Here is a 19,116-nt window from a genome sequence, read left to right on the forward strand (position 1 = left end):
ATGAGTGCACTCAAAAGACCCCACAGACAGTAGATATGACCGTTTAGATGTCAGGTCAGACATCTCCCCCATTCACAGGAACACGTGTTCTCTATAAGTCGCTGTCAGACTTCTGCGGGGTCATCTTATTTCCAGGAATATAAAAAAAGGATCAGCCATTGGAAAATCAGAGCAGAGCCTTGTGCCCTGACCTCATTTGTCAGAGGGGTGGGGGTCCTGAGTCGGGAAGTCTCCATTAACATTAGACATCCACAATCCCCCAGATATCAGGTAGGAAAAATCCTGCCAGGAACCGCATGTGACTAGTTAGCAGAGATGCGTTCATTGACCAACAAATTTTTTAAAACTGTTTTTTCCTAGTTATAAGCAAGCAGTACCATGCTCTGGTGCTCGTAACTAGTGATGAGTGAGCACTACCATGCTCAGGTGCTCAGTACTCGTAACTAGTGATGAGTGGGCACTACCATGCTCAGGTGCTCGTAGCTAGTGATGAGTGAGCACTACCATGCTCAGGTGCTCAGTACTCGTAACTAGTGATGAGCGAGTAATACCATGCTCAGGTGCTCGTAGCTAGTGATGAGTGAGCACTACCATGCTCAGGTGCTAGTAGCTAGTGATGAGCGAGCACTACCATGCTCAGGTGCTCGTAGCTAGTGATGAGCGAGCACTACCATGCTCAGGTGCTAGTAGCTAGTGATGAGCGAGCACTACCATGCTCAGGTGCTCGTAGCTAGTGATGAGCGAGCACTACCATGCTGAGGTGCTCAGTACTTGTAGCTAGTGATGAGTGAGCACTACCATGCTCAGGTGCTCGTAGCTAGTGATGAGTGAGCACTACCATGCTCAGGTGCTCGTAGCTAGTGATGAGTGAGCACTACCATGCTCAGGTGCTCAGTACTCGTAACTAGTGATGAGTGAGCACTACCATGCTCAGGTGCTCAGTACTCGTAACTAGTGATGAGTGAGCACTACCATGCTCAGGTGCTCAGTACTCGTAACTAGTGATGAGTGAGCACTACCATGCTCAGGTGCTCGTAGCTAGTGATGAGTGAGCACTACCATGCTCAGGTGCTCGTAGCTAGTGATGAGTGAGCACTACCATGCTCAGGTGCTCAGTACTCGTAACTAGTGATGAGCGAGCACTACCATGCTCAGGTGCTCGTAACTAGTGATGAGTGAGCACTACCATGCTCAGGTGCTCAGTACTCGTAACTAGTGATGAGTGAGCACTACCATGCTCAGGTGCTCGTAGCTAGTGATGAGTGAGCACTACCATGCTCAGGTGCTCGTAGCTAGTGATGAGTGAGCACTACCATGCTCAGGTGCTCGTAGCTAGTGATGAGCGGGCACTACCATGCTCAGATGCTCGTAGCTAGTGATGAGCGGGCACTACCATGCTCGGGTGCTCAGCTTTTGTAACTAGTGATTGATGGGCACTACCATGCTCGGGTGCTCAGTACTCGTACCTAGTGATGAGCGGGCACTACCATGCTCGGGTGCTCAGTACTCATACCTAGTGATTGATGGGCACTACCATGCTCGGGTGCTCAGTACTCGTACCTAGTGATGAGCGGGCACTACCATGCTCGGGTGCTCAGTACTCGTACCTAGTGATGAGCGGGCACTACCATGCTCGGGTGCTCAGTACTCGTACCTAGTGATGAGCGGGCACTACCATGCTCGGGTGCTCAGTACTCGTACCTAGTGATGAGCGGGCACTACCATGCTCGGGTGCTCAGTACTCGTACCTAGTGATGAGCGGGCACTACCATGCTCGGGTCTCGTAACGAGCAGTTGGATGCTCGGATGGGCACGATTTGTGTACCAAGTATAATGGAAGTCAATGGTAAGCGTGAGCATTTTATCAGGAAACCTCAGAAAACGCTTGACATCCCCACTGACTTTCATTATATTTTGTACGTGAGTTGTGTGCATCCAACTGCTCTCGTTGCGAGCACCTGCAAATTGTAGCGATCGCTCATCACTATATTTTACTCTGAATTGCTGCAGTGTATCAGAGTAAAACATACATGGCTGCTATGACAGTGTCAGCTTTCTGCCATCTATACAAATCTGATGATAGGTTCCCATTAATGTAGATCTGTATAATATGGAGCTGTAAGGAGGCGACATGTAGACGCATTGTAGCCATAAGAGGACCTACATCCATGTCAATGAAATAGACAAACTGAACATCATACAAAGCATTTCAATTTATTGAAAGTATTCTCTAAAGTGCAGGCTTGTGCATTAAATAGGAGCACAAAGATAGATTTTGAAATGCCAAGTAGCATACCGATCTCGGCAACGTCCGCTCCGCAGCAGGCCGAGCTCATAGCTAGACAGGCCGGTATGCTAGACAGGTTACGTATGTAAACCTTAACACTACAATTAGTGTAAATTATCCAGACATTCCACAAGGAATCAAATGACCTGAGCAGAGGGGGAGGGGGTCTGCTCAGATTTGTAACTGCATACACCTCTTTGGACCGGTATAAATCAGTAAGTAGGAAATCCCATCTCGGATCGTCTTCCCCGGAACACTACAAAGCATCAGTTCCTTAATCGGGCCGACAGGCGGCCACGTACAGGATGGAAGACTCGAAGTCCAAACGTCCCGCATTATTCCGACATCACTGGACCGCGGCTGCAGGGCCTTCAGGAATCAAAGAGGCAAAAAAGGTTTTGAAAAACACCCAGGCAGTGAATACAAAGGAATTTGGTGGAAGCGGAGCAGCCACAGGTTCATGGACCACGTCTTCATCAGTTGGATCGTTTTCCTGCGGAGACAGAAAGCGATGGTAATCGTCTGCCCATGTAATACATCAACACGTGAAGCGGTTAATCACAACTGAACAGGGTAGCACGAAATAATTTACAGTAGTCCCATGACTGCTGCAGCCAGGTCGTGGACTCGTGCTGTACTAGTGGCACCACAGCAAGTGACAGCTTTGGTCAGTTTGTGAACAGATCGGGGAGCAACCAAAGTTTTTGCACCAGATCAGAGGAGAGAAAAGTATAGATTTTTGTTCTTATTTTGCAATGGCTGTTTTGTGGTCTTTTTTTTTTTTTTTTTTTTTAAAGGTTGGATGACCCCTTTTACAGTAGGGACGACTAAAACGAACACTAACTGGTGTAGAAGAATAAAAAATAAAATTATGCAAGCAAAAAAGTGGATCCTATCCATCCTCCCCTTATGCTAATTCTATTGTTGAATAGTTTTACTAACTGACTAGAAGGACCTGTGCTGATGTCATACTCATGTGACCAGAAGGGGCGGGGCCTCAGCCACCAGAAAAATGTTGCTTCCTTGTATCAGCTATGTTAACTGAGGCCCCGCCCCTTCTGGTCACTTGGGTATGACATCAGCACAGCTCCTTCTAGTCAGTTAGTAAAACGATTCTATAATTGAACTAGCGTAAACAACAAGGGAAGGATGGACGGACAGAGGTGTGCGGGATTCACTATGAATACCCACCCCAGCTAGCTGTCATTCAGAAAGCTGCTCATTTTACAAACTTTACTTGCTTGTGTTTCCACACCTATACATCCTAGCTGACAACTAAAGGTGTTTCTATATAGAATCAGCCTAGTAAAGCCAGTGCTATACTGGAACTATGTTATATAGGAAAATCCTGGTGATTTGTGCGCTTTAAAAGATTCTAGTAAAAACATAAAAGCCACTAGATAACCGTACACCTAAGGAGCTTACCTGCAAATTGTTATTTGGATCCTGGTGGTTTGGGACAGGTTGTTGGACGGGGGCTGCAGCTTCTTGTGGGGGTCTTTGTCTGAAGGGAAACAATCCTGCTGTGTGCCTAAAAATAAAAGTAGGAAATCAGCTTTAATCTGAGCTCTGTAAAATCAGATTTAATAAACTCTGGAGCCTCAGTTTTGCATTGATCAAGCATTGCTGTATAAAATAATGTGGCCGACAGAAGTTTGTGAATTCTTCTCTGCACAACAGTTAATTGATTCTAATACACTATGGCCAGGGACATCTCCGCATTACACCTCCGGGGGATTATCTGATCTCCCTTTCTTAGCCCATAGGCATTATTAACCCCTTCACAACCCATGACTGATATATCCGTCATGGATTGGGTGAGGTTAATCATCGCCCCCTGCCGTGGGCAGGTCACGGTGATCCGTGCACATATCAGCTGTTTTCAACAGTGCCTGCATGTTACGAATGGAATCGCATTCCACCCGCAACATTTAACCCCTTACATTTCGGTGGTTGCCATGGTAGCACAGGGTCATGTGATGATGCCTGTAGCTATCATGCTCACTTTCGGTTTCACTTGGCCCGGAGGCGAGTGAAGCAGAAAGTGATCATATCGGCTGTTTACAGCTGTGTAGCTGTGATCAGCAGATAGGGCAGAGTGATCTCATTGTTGAGCCATATAGCCCCCCTAGGGGGACTAGTAAAATAAAAAAAAAAAAAATAAAAAAAAGTTTTAAAAATAAAAAACCTAAAAGTTCAAATCACCCCCCTTTCAGCCCATTGAAAATTAAAGGGTTAAAAAAAATTACAGATATTTGGTATCACCGCGTTCAGAAATGCCCGATCAAAATATAAAATCAATTAATCTGATTGGTAAATGGCGTAGCAGCAAAAAAAATTAAAAACTCCAAAATTACATTTTTTGGTCACCGCAAGTTTTACGCAAAATGCAATAACAGGCGATCAAACCGTAGCATCTGCGCAAAAATGGTACCATTAAAAATGTCAACTCGAGACGCAATAAAAATAAGCAATCACTGAGGCATAGATCCCAAAAAATGATAACGCTACGGGTTTCAGAAAATGGTGCAAAACGAACGCCACTTTTATTGGACAAGCTTGGGAATTTTTTTTAACACCCTTAGACACAAGTAAACCTATACATGTTTGGTGTCTACAAACTTGCACTGACCTCAGGCGTCACACCCACACAGTTTTACCATATAGTGAACACTGAATAAAATATCCCAAAAACTATTGTGCGATCACTTTTTTGCAGTTTTTCCACACTTGGAATTTTTTTGCTGTTTTCCAGTACACTATATGGTAAAACTTATGGTTTCAATTAAAAGTACAACTTGTCCCGCAAAAAACAAGCCCTCACATGGCAAGATTGACGGAAAAATAAAAGTTACGGGAGCAAAAAAAAAAAAAAAGTAAATCAATAAAGAAGGGAATTTTGTTTACTTACCGTAAATTCCTTTTCTTCTAGCTCCAATTGGGAGACCCAGACAATTGGGTGTATAGCTACTGCCTCCGGAGGCCACACAAAGTACTACACTTAAAAGTGTAAGGCCCCTCCCCTTCTGGCTATACACCCCCCCGTGGGATCACGGGCTCCTCAGTTTTAGTGCAAAAGCAAGAAGGAGGAAAGCCAATAACTGTTTTAAAGACAAATTCAACCCGAGAAACAACCTCTGAGAACTGAACTGTTCAACATGAACAACATGTGCACCCGAAAAAAAACAAACTTCCTAAGAAAACAGGGCGGGTGCTGGGTCTCCCAATTGGAGCTAGAAGAAAAGGAATTTACGGTAAGTAAACAAAATTCCCTTCTTCTTTGTCGCTCCTAATTGGGAGACCCAGACAATTGGGACGTCCAAAAGCAGTCCCTGGGTGGGTAAAAGAATACCTCGTGATAGGGCCGTCAAACAGCCCTTTCCTACAGGTGAGCCACCGCCGCCTGAAGGACTTGTCTACCTAGGCCGGCATCCGCCGAAGCGTAGGTATGCACCTGATAATGCTTGGTAAAAGTGTGCAGACTCGACCAGGTAGCCGCCTGGCACACCTGCTGAGCCGTAGCCTGGTGCCGTAATGCCCAGGACGCACCCACGGCTCTGGTTTCTGGAATTGGACGCAGAACTACCTTGTCCTGGTGAAACACCAGGAATGGAGATCTGCATGATAACGCCGCCAGCTCGGACACTCTCCGAAGAGACGTGACCGCCACTAGAAAGGCCACTTTCTGTGAAAGACGAGAAAGGGAAACCTCCTTCATAGGCTCGAAAGGCGGCTTCTGGAGAGCAATTAGAACCTTGTTCAGGTCCCAGGGCTCCAACGGCCGCTTGTAAGGGGGGACGATATGACAAACCCCTTGCAGGAACGTGCGTACCTGAGGAAGTCGCGCCAGGCGTTTCTGAAAAAATACGGATAGCGCGGAGACCTGACCCTTAAGGGAGCCAAGCGACAAACCTTTTTCCAACCCAGACTGCAGGAAGGAAAGAAAAGTAGGCAATGCAAAAGGCCAGGGAGAAACTCCCTGAGCAGAGCACCAAGATAGGAATATCCTCCACGTCCTGTGGTAGATCTTGGCGGAGGATGGTTTCCTAGCCTGTCTCATGGTGGCAACCACTTCATGAGATAAACCTGAGGCCGCTAGGATCCAGGACTCAATGGCCACACAGTCAGGTTCAGGGCCGCAGAATTCAGATGGAAAAACGGCCCTTGAGACAGCAAGTCTGGACGGTCTGGTAGTGCCCACGGATGGCCTACCGTGAGGTGCCACAGATCCGGGTACCACGACCTCCTTGGCCAGTCTGGAGCGACGAGAATGGCGCGGCGGCAGTCGGACCTGATTTTGCGGAGCACTCTGGGCAACAATGCCAGAGGTGGGAACACATACGGTAGCCGGAACTGCGACCAATCTTGAACTAAGGCGTCTGCCGCCAAAGCTCGGTGATCGTGAGACCGTGCCATGAAAACCGGGACCTTGTTGTTGTGCCGTGACGCCATCAGGTCGACGTCCGGCATCCCCCAGCGGCGACAGATCTCCTGAAACACGTCCGGGTGAAGAGACCATTCCCCTGCGTCCATGCCCTGGCGACTGAGAAAGTCTGCTTCCCAGTTTTCTACGCCTGGGATGTGAACTGCGGATATGGTGGATGCCGTGTCTTCCACCCACGTCAGAATCCGCCGGACTTCCTGGAAGGCTTGCCGACTGCGTGGATGTCTGGCCTCCTTCGCACAAAGCATAAAACTGGGGAGCCCGTGATCCCACGGGGGGGGTGTATAGCCAGAAGGGGAGGGGCCTTACACTTTTAAGTGTAGTACTTTGTGTGGCCTCCGGAGGCAGTAGCTATACACCCAATTGTCTGGGTCTCCCAATTAGGAGCGACAAAGAAATAAATAAATTGGAAAAACTGAAAGCGCCCAGGGGCTGAAGGGGTTAAAGAGTTGATCCTGTTTTGCAGTTATATCAGCTCCCACTATTTTGGAAGCATCTGTGCCTCTTAAGCCAGAGGTCAGACCTAGATACTGGGCTCACAATCTGTTCAGCCTAAACATATTGGTCCAATAATTCTCCAAAAGTTCTTGGATGCTGAAGAGTTAGGCTATGTGTCCACGGTAGAATGTACCTGCGGATTTTTCTGCATGAAAATCCGCGACTTTCGCGGAAAATCCGCACCTTATTTGTGCCGCGGATTTTTTTTTTTCCCCATTCTATACCCAAAATCCGCAACAATAATTGACATGCTGCAGATTTTTCCGGATCAAAATCCGCGGCAAATCCGCCGCGGAAAAATCCGCAGCATGGACACAGCATTTCCAAAATGCCATTGAAATGGCTTGGAAGTGCCGCTGCTGCAGATTTTCGGAAAATCTGCGGTAAATCCGCGGCAAATCCGCGGTAAATCCGCAGCGTGGGCACATAGCCTTAAGAGCCCAAGCCTTTAGTGATTTAGTTTTGTGCCAACCGGGTACGCGGACCCATGGACTACTTTGAATGAAGAGGCTACGTCCCTTTGCAGAGCACTGAGCAACAATGATGGACACCAGGTTATTGCCTTTTGCCCATTAAGATCCTTAGAAACGCCTTCATTCTCCAATGGTTTTCCATAGCTGGTAGCTCATTTGTGGTCTCCTCTACCAGAGTGTCTCTACGGGACAGGTCATCCATGTGACAAGAGGATGATGAATTAGTGGTGTTTCTGCACATAGCAGTTGGGAACAACAACTATCAAACATTTTAGAGAGTCAAAGCTTTCTAGATGGTTTCCACATAAGGTACTTACAGATACATCAGGATCATGGCACCCAAGACCATCATGAATCTGCTCAGGCTGGAGTAGAAGTAGAGGATACTGAGGAAGATCGAGAAACGCGCGGCTGTGTACACCCAGTCCAACCAGTCTCTGTTAATGTCATCTTCTTCCTCCACCAGGCCTCCTTGAGCATTCATACGCAGGTTGGGATTAGCTACTGGATTGACTGGAGCGGGTGCTTCTGGATTGGGAGCCTGGTTGGCAGCAGGGAAAGGATGAGGCAAAGGGTCCGGAGCCGCAGGGGGAACAACTGGTAGCTCCTGTCTTCTCTGCGATGGAGGACTGGAGGCGGTGGCGGCGGCAGCAGCATAGCTATAGGGCAAAGGCAAAAAGTTACAAAAGAAACCCTAATTATCTGACAAAAGTCAACTAAAAACAATTAAGCTCACCTCCCAGCAAAATTCTAACAGGTAGTAATTAGCCCAGGCGATAATAAGGAAACTACCACATGGCAGTCGGTATTAGTGTAGCATGTGTCCACCTCTACAAAATGGTGTCCACCTCTATAAAATGAAACAAAGTAAATAAACAGTAAAAATACATTGACTGAGGTAATTTCTGGTACTTTGTTTGACAGAAATGCATAGGACCTCAGCCAAAGTACCAAAAATGACCTCAGACAGTCGATGTATTTCTGTCAAAGTACCAGAAATTACCTCAAAGTCGATGTATTTCTGTCAAAGTACCAGAAATTACCTCAAAGTCGATGTATTTCTGTCAAACAAACAAAGTAAATAACCAGTAAAAATGTATAGCACCTCAGTCAGTCGGAAAATTACCTCAGTCAATATATTTCTGACGAAAGTTTGATACGTGGTCGTAGAAAATACAACAGGGGACGTCTTCTGCAGGGACATTGCGTGCCGCCAGCATGACTAAACTATGGTAAATAGGTCGTTGGTCTGTGGATTTTTGGAATGGTGTGGTAAAAAAAAAAAAAAACCACCTCAAAAAAATGTATGGGAAACAAGACTTACGCATGTTCCACGTGCTTCGTCGGAACGAACAAACGTTGCGACTGATAATTCAACGCCATATAGCACCCGGCACATTGATCAGATCAGATGAATGGGCCGATTATCGGAACATTTCCACATGGCAAGGTTTCAATCACATGCACGAAACGGTGAATCAGCAACAAAATTTCAAAGTCCCCATCACGGACAAAAAACATGGAAAGGATCGAGCGCCACTGGGGTCACATTAAAACCAAAATATTGCGAAAAATTTAAGGTACATCGCTGAATTTATTGACCGGTCACTTGGCTGAATATTGGTGGAAAAAGATACACAACGGAGCCCCATTCAATACCATCGTAGATTGAATAGCTGCGCAATTTTCGCTGATATAATCGCAATTTCTGGTAATTTTCTGACTGGCTGAGGTCCTATGCTATGCATTTTTACTGTTTATTTACTTTTGTAGAGGACAGGTGGACACATTTTGTGTTTCATTTGGTCCACTAATACCGTGGCAGTCAGGTACCCAATCTAAGCTTGGATGGCACCTCCACTATACAGACACTTACAATTGCATGTAGTACTGTCTGGCGTATATTTGCTGCAGCCACATGATCTGCTGTGGGGTGAGGACAGAGTACGGGGAGAAAGAAGGATTCATTTCTTCAGACCTTTAAAAGAAAAGGCAGTGTTAATCTCTAATAAAACAGCAGTAATGTGTTGAGCTGGAATAAGTCATGGCCTGCGTCACCAGAGTGTGACATAAGTACCTGGGTGTGCCCATATGTGCCGCAGGAGCACGCTGAGGGACATTCCTCTGTCTGATGCCATCGGCCGGAGCAGCGGGGTGGCTGGGTGCGCCCGGTGTGCCAGCTGTAGGCTGCGGTGTGTTGTCTTGAGTCTGAAAACAATTATGCTAAATTAGAAATATAAATCCCAGTGACATTAGGGGATTTCACAAAGAACTAGAGCAACCCTTTGGTTGTAGGCAACAATCTCTAGCCCATTAAGCCCTACAGCACTAAATTCACTGTGTGACTGCAGACTTGTCATTTTAGACTGGAAAACCCCTTTAAGAGCAGCAGTTTAAAAATAATCTTTATACATAAGGAATAATCATCACTGGCTATGATGGGATTTGTATCCTTCCGTTTTTCCAGGGCTACAGAGCGGCCATGATGTCTTCTATACACAGAACACACAGACCTGTCTATATACCAGGTTCTGCAGCAGGATGGAGGATATTATACAAGACTGAGCTGAGTAGCCGTGCATCCTGCACTGAAGTAAGAAAACACTTGCTAGAAGAGGTCCTCCCCTCTCCGTAAAGTTCAGCTGACTATGGCTCCTGTCACCCCGACCCCCAGGGTACTATGATTACATGGACCCTTAGAACACAGTCCTCCCTTCTCCATAAAGAGTCAGCTGACTATGGCTCCTGTAACCCCCCCCCCCCCATCTCCAGGCTGGACCCATTGAACATGGTGCTCACTTCTCCATAAAGTGTCACCCGCATCCCCAAGGAGCTATGATTACATGGACCCATAGGATGCGGTGCTCCCCTCTCCATAAAATTGAGCTATGGCTCCTGTCACCTACATCCACAGGGTCCTACAATTACATGGACCCATATAATGCAGTCCTCCGTTCTCCGTAAAGTGTCGGCTGACTATGGCTCCTGTCACCCCATCCCTAGGGCACTACGATTACATGGACCCATAGGATACGATATGCTCCCCTCTATAAAAATCAGCTATGCCTCCTGTCACCCCATCCCTAGGGCACTACGATTACCTGGACCCATAGGATACGATGCTCCCCTCTATAAAATTCAGCTACGCCTCCTGTCACCCCATCCCTAGGGCACTAAGATTACATGGACCCATAGGATACGATGCTCCCCTCTCCATAAAATTCAGCTATGCCTCCTGTCACCCCATCCCTAGGGCACTACGATTACCTGGACCCATAGGATACGATGCTCCCCTCTATAAAATTCAGCTATGCCTCCTGTCACCCCATCCCTTGGGCACTACGATTACATGGACCCATAGGATACGATGCTCCCCTCTATAAAATTCAGCTATGCCTCCTGTCACCCCATCCCTTGGGCACTACGATTACATGGACCCATAGAACGCAGTCCTTCCTTCTCCATAAAGTGTTGGCTGACTATGGCTCCTGTAACCTCCATCTACAGAGCACTATGATTACATGGACCCATAGGATGTGGTGCTCCCCTCTCCATAAAATTCAGCTATGCCTCCTGTCACCCACATCCCCAGGGTCCTAAGATTACATGGACCCATAGAACGCAGTCCTTCCTTCTCCATAAAGTGTTGGCTGACTATGGCCCGTCACCCCATTCCTAGGGCACTACGATTACATGGACCCATAGAACGCGGTCCTCCCTCTCCATAAAGGGTCAGCTGACTATGGCCCGTCACCCCATCCCTAGGGCACTACGATTACATGGACCCATAGGATGTGGTGCTCCCCTTACCGTAAAGTTCAGCTGATTATGGCTCCTGTCACCCCATCCCCAGAGAACTGCTATTACAAAAACCCAACGGGCCGTCAGGGCAGCTGGGTGCCTAATAAAGGTGCCTGGGACTGCAATATTAATACCCTTGATGTTTCAGGTCATTAAGCTTTACAGAGTATAAAATGAGGGGGAAAAAAAAAAAATTAAAAAATAAAAATCACAGTACCTGATTTTGCCCAGCACTTCTAATGGAGCAAACAAGGTGCAATACATGCCGAGCTTCCTGCAAGGCAAAAACAAAATATATTATAGTGGCCAAAGACAACACAAATAAATGCAACGTGCGCCAAGATCAGTGCCCGGGCAGCAGATACTCACCTTGGACAGGACTTCATCAAGTTTCAGATGGTCGGGGAGCAGCTTTCCCGAATAGATCAGCCTCTGTTCCTGCTCCATCTGCAGATAGAAAAGGGAGAGCAGAGGTTAGGATTGTACCAGCTAAGTAGTAACGTACAACACAGGCGATCTGCAGACAGCAATGTATGCCGAAAATGGCTGACAGGCGGGGGACCAAGCCCTGGGACCCCACGACTACTAATCACCCATATGGGGCTAACATTACATTAACACCATCTCTCTAAGGCTGCTTTCACACATCCGGGTTTGAGCTCTGCGGCTCAATCTGGCTGTGAAACCTATGCAATGGATGCGGTGAAAACACTGCATCCTTTGCACAAGATTTTTACATGCGGCCCGTCCGGTTTTTGCCGCTTACGGCATGCTACTGAGCATGCGCAGTGGCAAAAACCGCATGCGGCGGCCGGATGCGGTTTTTGCCGCATCCGGCATCCATAGGGATGCATTGGGAAAAGCGCCGCATCGGCTAGATGCGGCACGGTTTTTTTTGCCGCACAAAAAAAGTGCCAGGCAACGTTTCATCCGGCCGCCGCATCGGCTAAATCTGCCGCATGTGGCAAAAAACGGACGGAACGCAAGGCCATGCAGCACAATGCGGCACTAATTAAAGTCTATGCAGGAAAAACAACCGGCAGCAAAAAACAAACAAAAAAAAACGGTTGCGCTTTTCCTGCAAAGTGCCGGATTGTGCCGCATAGCAAAAACCGGAGGTGTGAAAGCAGCCTAACCTGTTTATATCTGGTTGCGGCTAATGAAATTGACACGGACACACTACTGATTGTGGGGGTTATTAGACAGCCAAAGCCTGGCTGATGAAATCTGAGGCTGTATGCTGCCACTATATGATCAAGTCAGTGCTAGAAAAGGCTCGATGGGTTAAATTAGTCATTTTTATGTTGGGTCACTTCCTCATTCTTTACATATTAGCAGTCGCAACGTCTAATCCCCATATAGCAAGCACCCTGCAATGTGCGGAGACTCCCCATTCAATGCTTAAAAAGGGCTTGTACCAAGTTTGAAAGTTGTGCCCTATACATTGGATAGGGAATAATATCCCGATCATGGGGGGGGGGGGGGTCTAACGGATGGGACCCCACTGATCAGGAGAAACAGGCCTGTGTAAACACAGTGTTGGTCAAACATATACTATTACTCCATTTATTCTCTATAGGAACTCTGGAGATGGATGAGGAAAGAGCTCAGCTTTATTTTGGGAGTCCCATAAGAATAGATGGAGCAGCAGTGAGCTCCATTCATCCTGTTCTCAGGATTCGTGGGGGTCCCAGCAGTCAGATCACCCCCAGAGCAGAATAGGGTATAACTGACAAATTTGGTAGAACCCCTTTAAGACCCTCCTGTAGCTCTAGCTAAGCTGCAGATTCCCTACTCAGAGGGGCTCGGAGCCAAATATTAATATGGAGGAGGCTACATTTTACTACTCAATGGGGACCAATAAGTCCACACATTCCTCTTCAGCAGATGACAAACATCTGGGCATTTATTTCCCAAAGGTGCCGGCCACATGTCAGCAATCAGAGGCTACAATGGTCATGTGACAACTCCTGGCATCATGGCTCTCACTGCCAATCAGATGTCAGCAGTGCAGCATGTGACCACAGCGGCCAACGATTGACTGCAGCGCTCATATGACCGGGGGTGCTAATGTCCGCTCTCAAGCAGGTGAAATATTGTTAATAATCACAGTTTAGAAATTGTAGATAACCCATAGGTCCGAAGCGACCAAAGCTCTGTCATCTATAGGTGCAGCAGATTTGGGGATTCTTGAGATTTTCCTAGAAGGGAGTCTAGTGCCTTCTGGCAGCCATATAACGCCCTATAGCGATCCCAATATCAGGGGCAATTGTTTAAATCTCTCCACCATTCACCAGCACTACTAACTGGAAACTAAAGGGGCTTCCATGTGTTACACAGCCGGCCCCCGATGCCACCAGAGCCAGCGCCAACTGCAACAGTTTAACGCCCTGAATAGCGCCACTTAAAAATATCCCACATAGTGCTAATCTGTTAACATGGCAGCCAGGGGCCTACCGAAGCCCCAGACCCTGGGTCTATCATGTACTACATGTCAACTGCATAATACACTGCAATACTGGTCTAAGGAAACCAAAAATATACAATTTTATTACTAAAATATATTCACAACCTTACAAATAAAAATATATTCAATATTTTTATTTGTAAGGTTATGTATACATATTCTATTTGTAAGGTTATAAATCAACACCTTACAAAATATCATATATTTTAATGTAATATATATTTTTTAATATATATTATATATAAATTACACACACACACACACACACACACACACACACACACTTCGGCCCTGTGTGCACAATACAGTTTTTGATGCGTTTTTTTGTTGCAGTTTTTGCCCTAAACTTCATGCAGTCCTTCCCCAGCAAAGTTTATAAGGCTATGTGCGCACTAGAAGAGTGATTTTTCGCAAGAAAATTTCCTGAGAAACTTCTGGGAGTTGAAGATTACCGCACCTGCGGGTAAAAAAACACACCAAAACCGCTGGAAAAATACATGCGTTTTTGCTGTGATTTTGCCACGGTTTTTCCATGCTGAACTGCAATAAATAATATAGATAATAGATAGATAATCGATAGACAGATAATGGATAGATGGAAAGATGGATAGATAGATGAGAAAGACCTATATAATGTCGCAGCTCCCTGCATATTCTAAGCTGGCACCCTTTAGTGACTTTCATGTGGCACTAAAGGGTGCCTAGCCTTGTATTTAGCCAAAAAAATAATTAAAAAAAAAAAAAAAAAAAAAAATGACGTGAGGTCCTCCCATCTTTTGTAGCCAGCTAGGGTAAAGCAGACGGCTGCAGCCTGCAGACCACAGCTAGCAGCTTCACCTTGACTGGTAATCCAAAACAGAGTGCACCCCACGCTGTTATGTTACATTAAATAAATAATTTAAAAACAAAAAACGTGGGGTCCCCCATATTGGATCACCAGCCAAGGTAAAGCAGACAGCTGGGGTCTGATATTCTCAGGCTAGGGAGGTCCACTGTTATTGGACACTCCCCAGCCTAAAAATAGCAGGCCACAGCCGCCCCAGAAGTGGCGCATCCATTAGACATGCCAATCCTGGCGCTTCGCCCCAACTCATCCCATTGCCCTGGTGCGGTGGCAAACGGGGTAATATATGGGGTTGATGCCAGATGTGTAATGTCACCTGGCATCAAGCCCTGGGGTTAGTGATGACAGCGGTGACGCCAGGAGGCAGGAGATCATTACTTGCGGTGACTATCTCCTGCCTCCTGGCGTCACCGCTGTCACTAGCGGTGACGTCACGGGCTCTCGCGATACTGCTGACAACGCGGCGGGCATAGAAGTCAGTGACAGCGCTGATGGCAGGACTGCAGGAGATCATCACAGCAGGTAATGATCTCATCTAACCTCTTGACAGTAGCGCTTGGTATCCCCGCGGCTGCACGCACTGCAGGGTGACAAGCTGCTGACACTGCGGGCAGACACTGACACACTGCAGGGCAGGCAGCGGCGGGGCCAGAGCGGGACACAGACTGCACGGGCACCTGGAGGTCACACGGAAGTGCTTCTGGGCGGCGTCCAGGGAGTGTGACGTCTGTGTTTACTCTGCTCCGCTTCCTCTTCTGTCATAATGACATCACTTCCTGCAAAACCGCAGGCAGCGATGTACATTACCGCAGGTAAATCGCGGCTATACCACACATCATTTGCTACCTGCGGTATACCCCCGGTATTTCGCGATTACATTACAGTGAATGGAGTGAAATACCGGGAGTATTCCGCAGGTACCTGCGGAAAAGAAGCAACATGCACATTTTCTCAAGAAATTTTCTCAAGAAAATCTTCACTAAGAATTTTCTTGAGAAAAAAATGCAGCGTGCGCACAGATATTTTTTTTCCCCCATAGGTTTTGCTGGGAAATGTCTGCAGAAAGATTTCAAACATTTCTCAAGAAATTTCCGCAGCAAAACCGCGGGTAAAACGGCCTAGTGCGCACATAGCCTAAGAATTCAGAAAGGCTGTGCACACCAGGGCTGTGGAGTCGGTAAGCCAAACCTTCGACTCCGACTCCTCAAATTCTCTTGCTCCGACTCCAACTCCTACATATATTGCTTATAGTTAGGTGAAAAATTTATTGTAGTACATGAATATGTGTATGTGAACATCAGACATTTAATAATTTTTATGATACAATAATCAAGATATTTGGATAGAACATAAAATATATTTATTGGATACAACTTTAGAACACAAAAAACTGTAATAAATTGTAAATATGTAATACACTATGTAATATACAGTAGATTACATATATATCTTGTGTGTATATACAGTATATATATATATATATATATATATATATATATATATATATATATATATTTTACATATTTACAATTTATTAGTTTTTTTGTGTTCTAAAGTTGTATTCCAATAAATATTTTATGTTCTATCCAAATATCTTGATTATTGTATCATAAAAACAATTAAATGTCTGATGTTCACATTGTACTACAATAAAGGTTTCACTTAAATATAAGCAATATACTAAATGTTATTATTTAGTAAAATATTCAGCACATTCTGCATTGCACTCCTGTCCCCAATTTATTATATATTTTAGGAGTCGGAGTCGGTGCATTTTATACCGACTCCACCAAAATGAGCTCCGACTCCACCAAAATGAGCTCCGACTCCGACTCCACAGCCCTGGTGCACACGATGCTTCTTTTTTGCCTGCAGTTTTGGGTGCAGAAAAAAGAATTAAAATAAATCCTTTATTAATTATTCTAAAAGAGGAAACCACTCCCTCGAATAATATTCTCAATTCACAAAGCCTTCACCATGTATAATCAGTGCGTGGCCATTTCATGCCGCTTTTAGAACATCATGGTGGAAGCCACTAGTTCAAAAACAACTAAATAAAACAAACATAATAAACAAACACAATATGTTTATGCCAGATATGGATTTTTTTTGTCCAATTTGATAGAAAAACTAAGGCATAAAAAACTAAATATACCTAACAAAAATTCATCATGTTTTTATATATGGTAAACACCCACAGACCAAAAACCCAACACCCAGCCAATGAACGGTTAAACGAAGATCCGGGGGTAAAGTAGTAACACGTCCTCCGCTCACATCTGCTTTTCTGGCAGGTTAGAGGGGTTGTTATTCTATGTGAGCAGCTGTAACTACAGAGAGTGGCTGATAACAGAAAGCAATAGAGAAGCGTCAGGGCCGAGCAGCCCAACAGCTGGTGAGTCCTCCGCAGCAGGCCTCGCGTACACAAGACTTGCTGGGACTTCTAGTCCCACCCCCCACTCTGGACTCTTAGGTCGCTATCGCGATAATACTGATGCAATCAGAAGACTCCTCCCCCCGTGATTGGGGGAGGGGCAGTTCTGGTCTTACCGGATGTCCTGGCAGCTCCCGTCTCAACTGCGCCTTCAGATCCCGAACGGTAAAACTACGAGGAGCCGTCACCTCCCGCTCCTCTTGCTTTAGGCTGGGACTACGGATCAGCAATGTGACTTCTCCGTCCGCCATGTCTTTTACACTCACTGATCCGTTACGTGCTCAGCTGAACAGACTAGCGCTATGTGAACGCGGAGCGGGTGCGCTGTGACTTTTATAGCCACGTTCTGGTAACCATAACAGTGTGTGTCCGGCGGGGATTGGTCGCGAGTTGGTCTCGTGGCCAGACGTGGACCAATCAGCGAGGACAGATTTGATGGTGGGCGGGGCATGTCTGATGCAATCTGAAACAAACATTCCTGAGGTACCGTTCTTTACGCATGCGCTGTTGGAGTGAGTGACTGTTGCGCGGCCATGTTGGATTTGGTTACATACAGTTCGGACCTCTGGAGAGCAGAGAGGAATGCGGAGCTGAGCAGTGCAGTTATGTTACATAATAGGAATCATGAGGCTGCTCTGGGCAAAGAATGTGGAAAGAAACCCAGATGTTGGAAATGCTAACTGTGATAAAAATATGAATAAAGACCCAAAACATGCATCATCCATCAGCGTTGAGTCTCCGATGTCTGGAATTGTCTGTAGCGCTCACGTCAGCGCTGCAGCCAATCACAAGGTGCTGAGCTCACTGATTGGCTCCAGCATTGTTGACATCAGCGCTGCAGCCAATCTGACACCTGGAGATATTATCAAGTATATTATTAATTGATGTAAAAATTAATATCCACAGGAGAACCATAATAATAAAACCACTTGCCTGACCGTGTAGGTCCCATTTGTTGTTGCCAAAACATCTCTGACATGATGAAGGCCTGGAGTCCACATCTCTGAATGCGGCTTGTGTTATATGGAGCCAAATGATTAATAGTAGATCTGTATGTTGTGGGAAACAACCCCTATTGATCCCAAAGAAGCTCAATAAGGAATCAAGTAATCACCTACAATCCCAAAGATGCTCGATAAGGAAACAAGGCATCACCGACAATCCCAGAGATGCTCGATAAAGAGACAAGGCATCACCGACAATCCTGAAGATGTTTGATAAGGAGACAAGGCATCACCGACAATCCTGAAGATGTTTGATAAGGAGACAGGTCATCACCTACAATACAGAAGATGCTCGATAAGGAGACAGGTCATCACCTACAATACAGAAGATGCTCGATAAGGAGACAGGTCATCACCGACAATCCTGAAGATGTTTGATAAGGAGACAAGGCATCACCTACAATACAGAAGATGCTCGATAAGGAGACAGGTCATCACCTACAATACAGAAGATGCTCGATAAGGAGACAGGTCATCACCTACAATACAGAAGATGCTCGATAAGGAGACAAGTCATCACCTACAGTCTCAAAAATGCTCGAAAAGGAGACAACTCATCACCTACAATCCTAAAGATGATAGATAAGGAGACAAGGCATCATCTACAACTTTGTCACATCCATCAAACCATTTCTGGACTATTTACACCTTCTTTATGTACCATCCGTTGTATGTACCCTGCCCTTGGTGACCAAACTGACTGATTTATGACTACAATGTCTGATATCCATCAAGCAAGAATGCGCGGTGTTCTGACACCCATCTATTTTAGCCTCCAACACATTAACTTTGAAATCTGCCTGTAAAATTGCTGCCTAATATATTTCACCCCTTGTTAGGTGCCATTGTCATGAGCGGGCACTA

At 46.0% G+C, this 19,116-nt stretch overlaps 1 protein-coding gene across 1 annotated transcript; it reads right to left on the reverse strand.

Moving 5' to 3' along the window:
* Positions 1-2,195: 2,195 nt before the first annotated feature.
* HERPUD1 (homocysteine inducible ER protein with ubiquitin like domain 1) lies at positions 2,196-17,566 on the reverse strand. The gene is made up of 8 exons (XM_075325828.1): positions 17,365-17,566; positions 11,873-11,950; positions 11,721-11,777; positions 9,780-9,910; positions 9,579-9,680; positions 8,020-8,361; positions 3,713-3,818; positions 2,196-2,780 (listed from the first exon to the last, which is right to left on the reverse strand). The coding sequence occupies exons 1-8, from the start codon at positions 17,497-17,499 to the stop codon at positions 2,634-2,636; spliced, it is 1,098 nt and encodes a 365-aa protein (XP_075181943.1). The 5' UTR covers positions 17,500-17,566; the 3' UTR covers positions 2,196-2,633.
* Positions 17,567-19,116: the final 1,550 nt, after the last annotated feature.

This window comes from Anomaloglossus baeobatrachus, chromosome 10 (genome assembly GCF_048569485.1).
Source record: "Anomaloglossus baeobatrachus isolate aAnoBae1 chromosome 10, aAnoBae1.hap1, whole genome shotgun sequence".
In the NCBI taxonomy this organism is placed as follows: Eukaryota; Metazoa; Chordata; class Amphibia; order Anura; family Aromobatidae; genus Anomaloglossus; species Anomaloglossus baeobatrachus.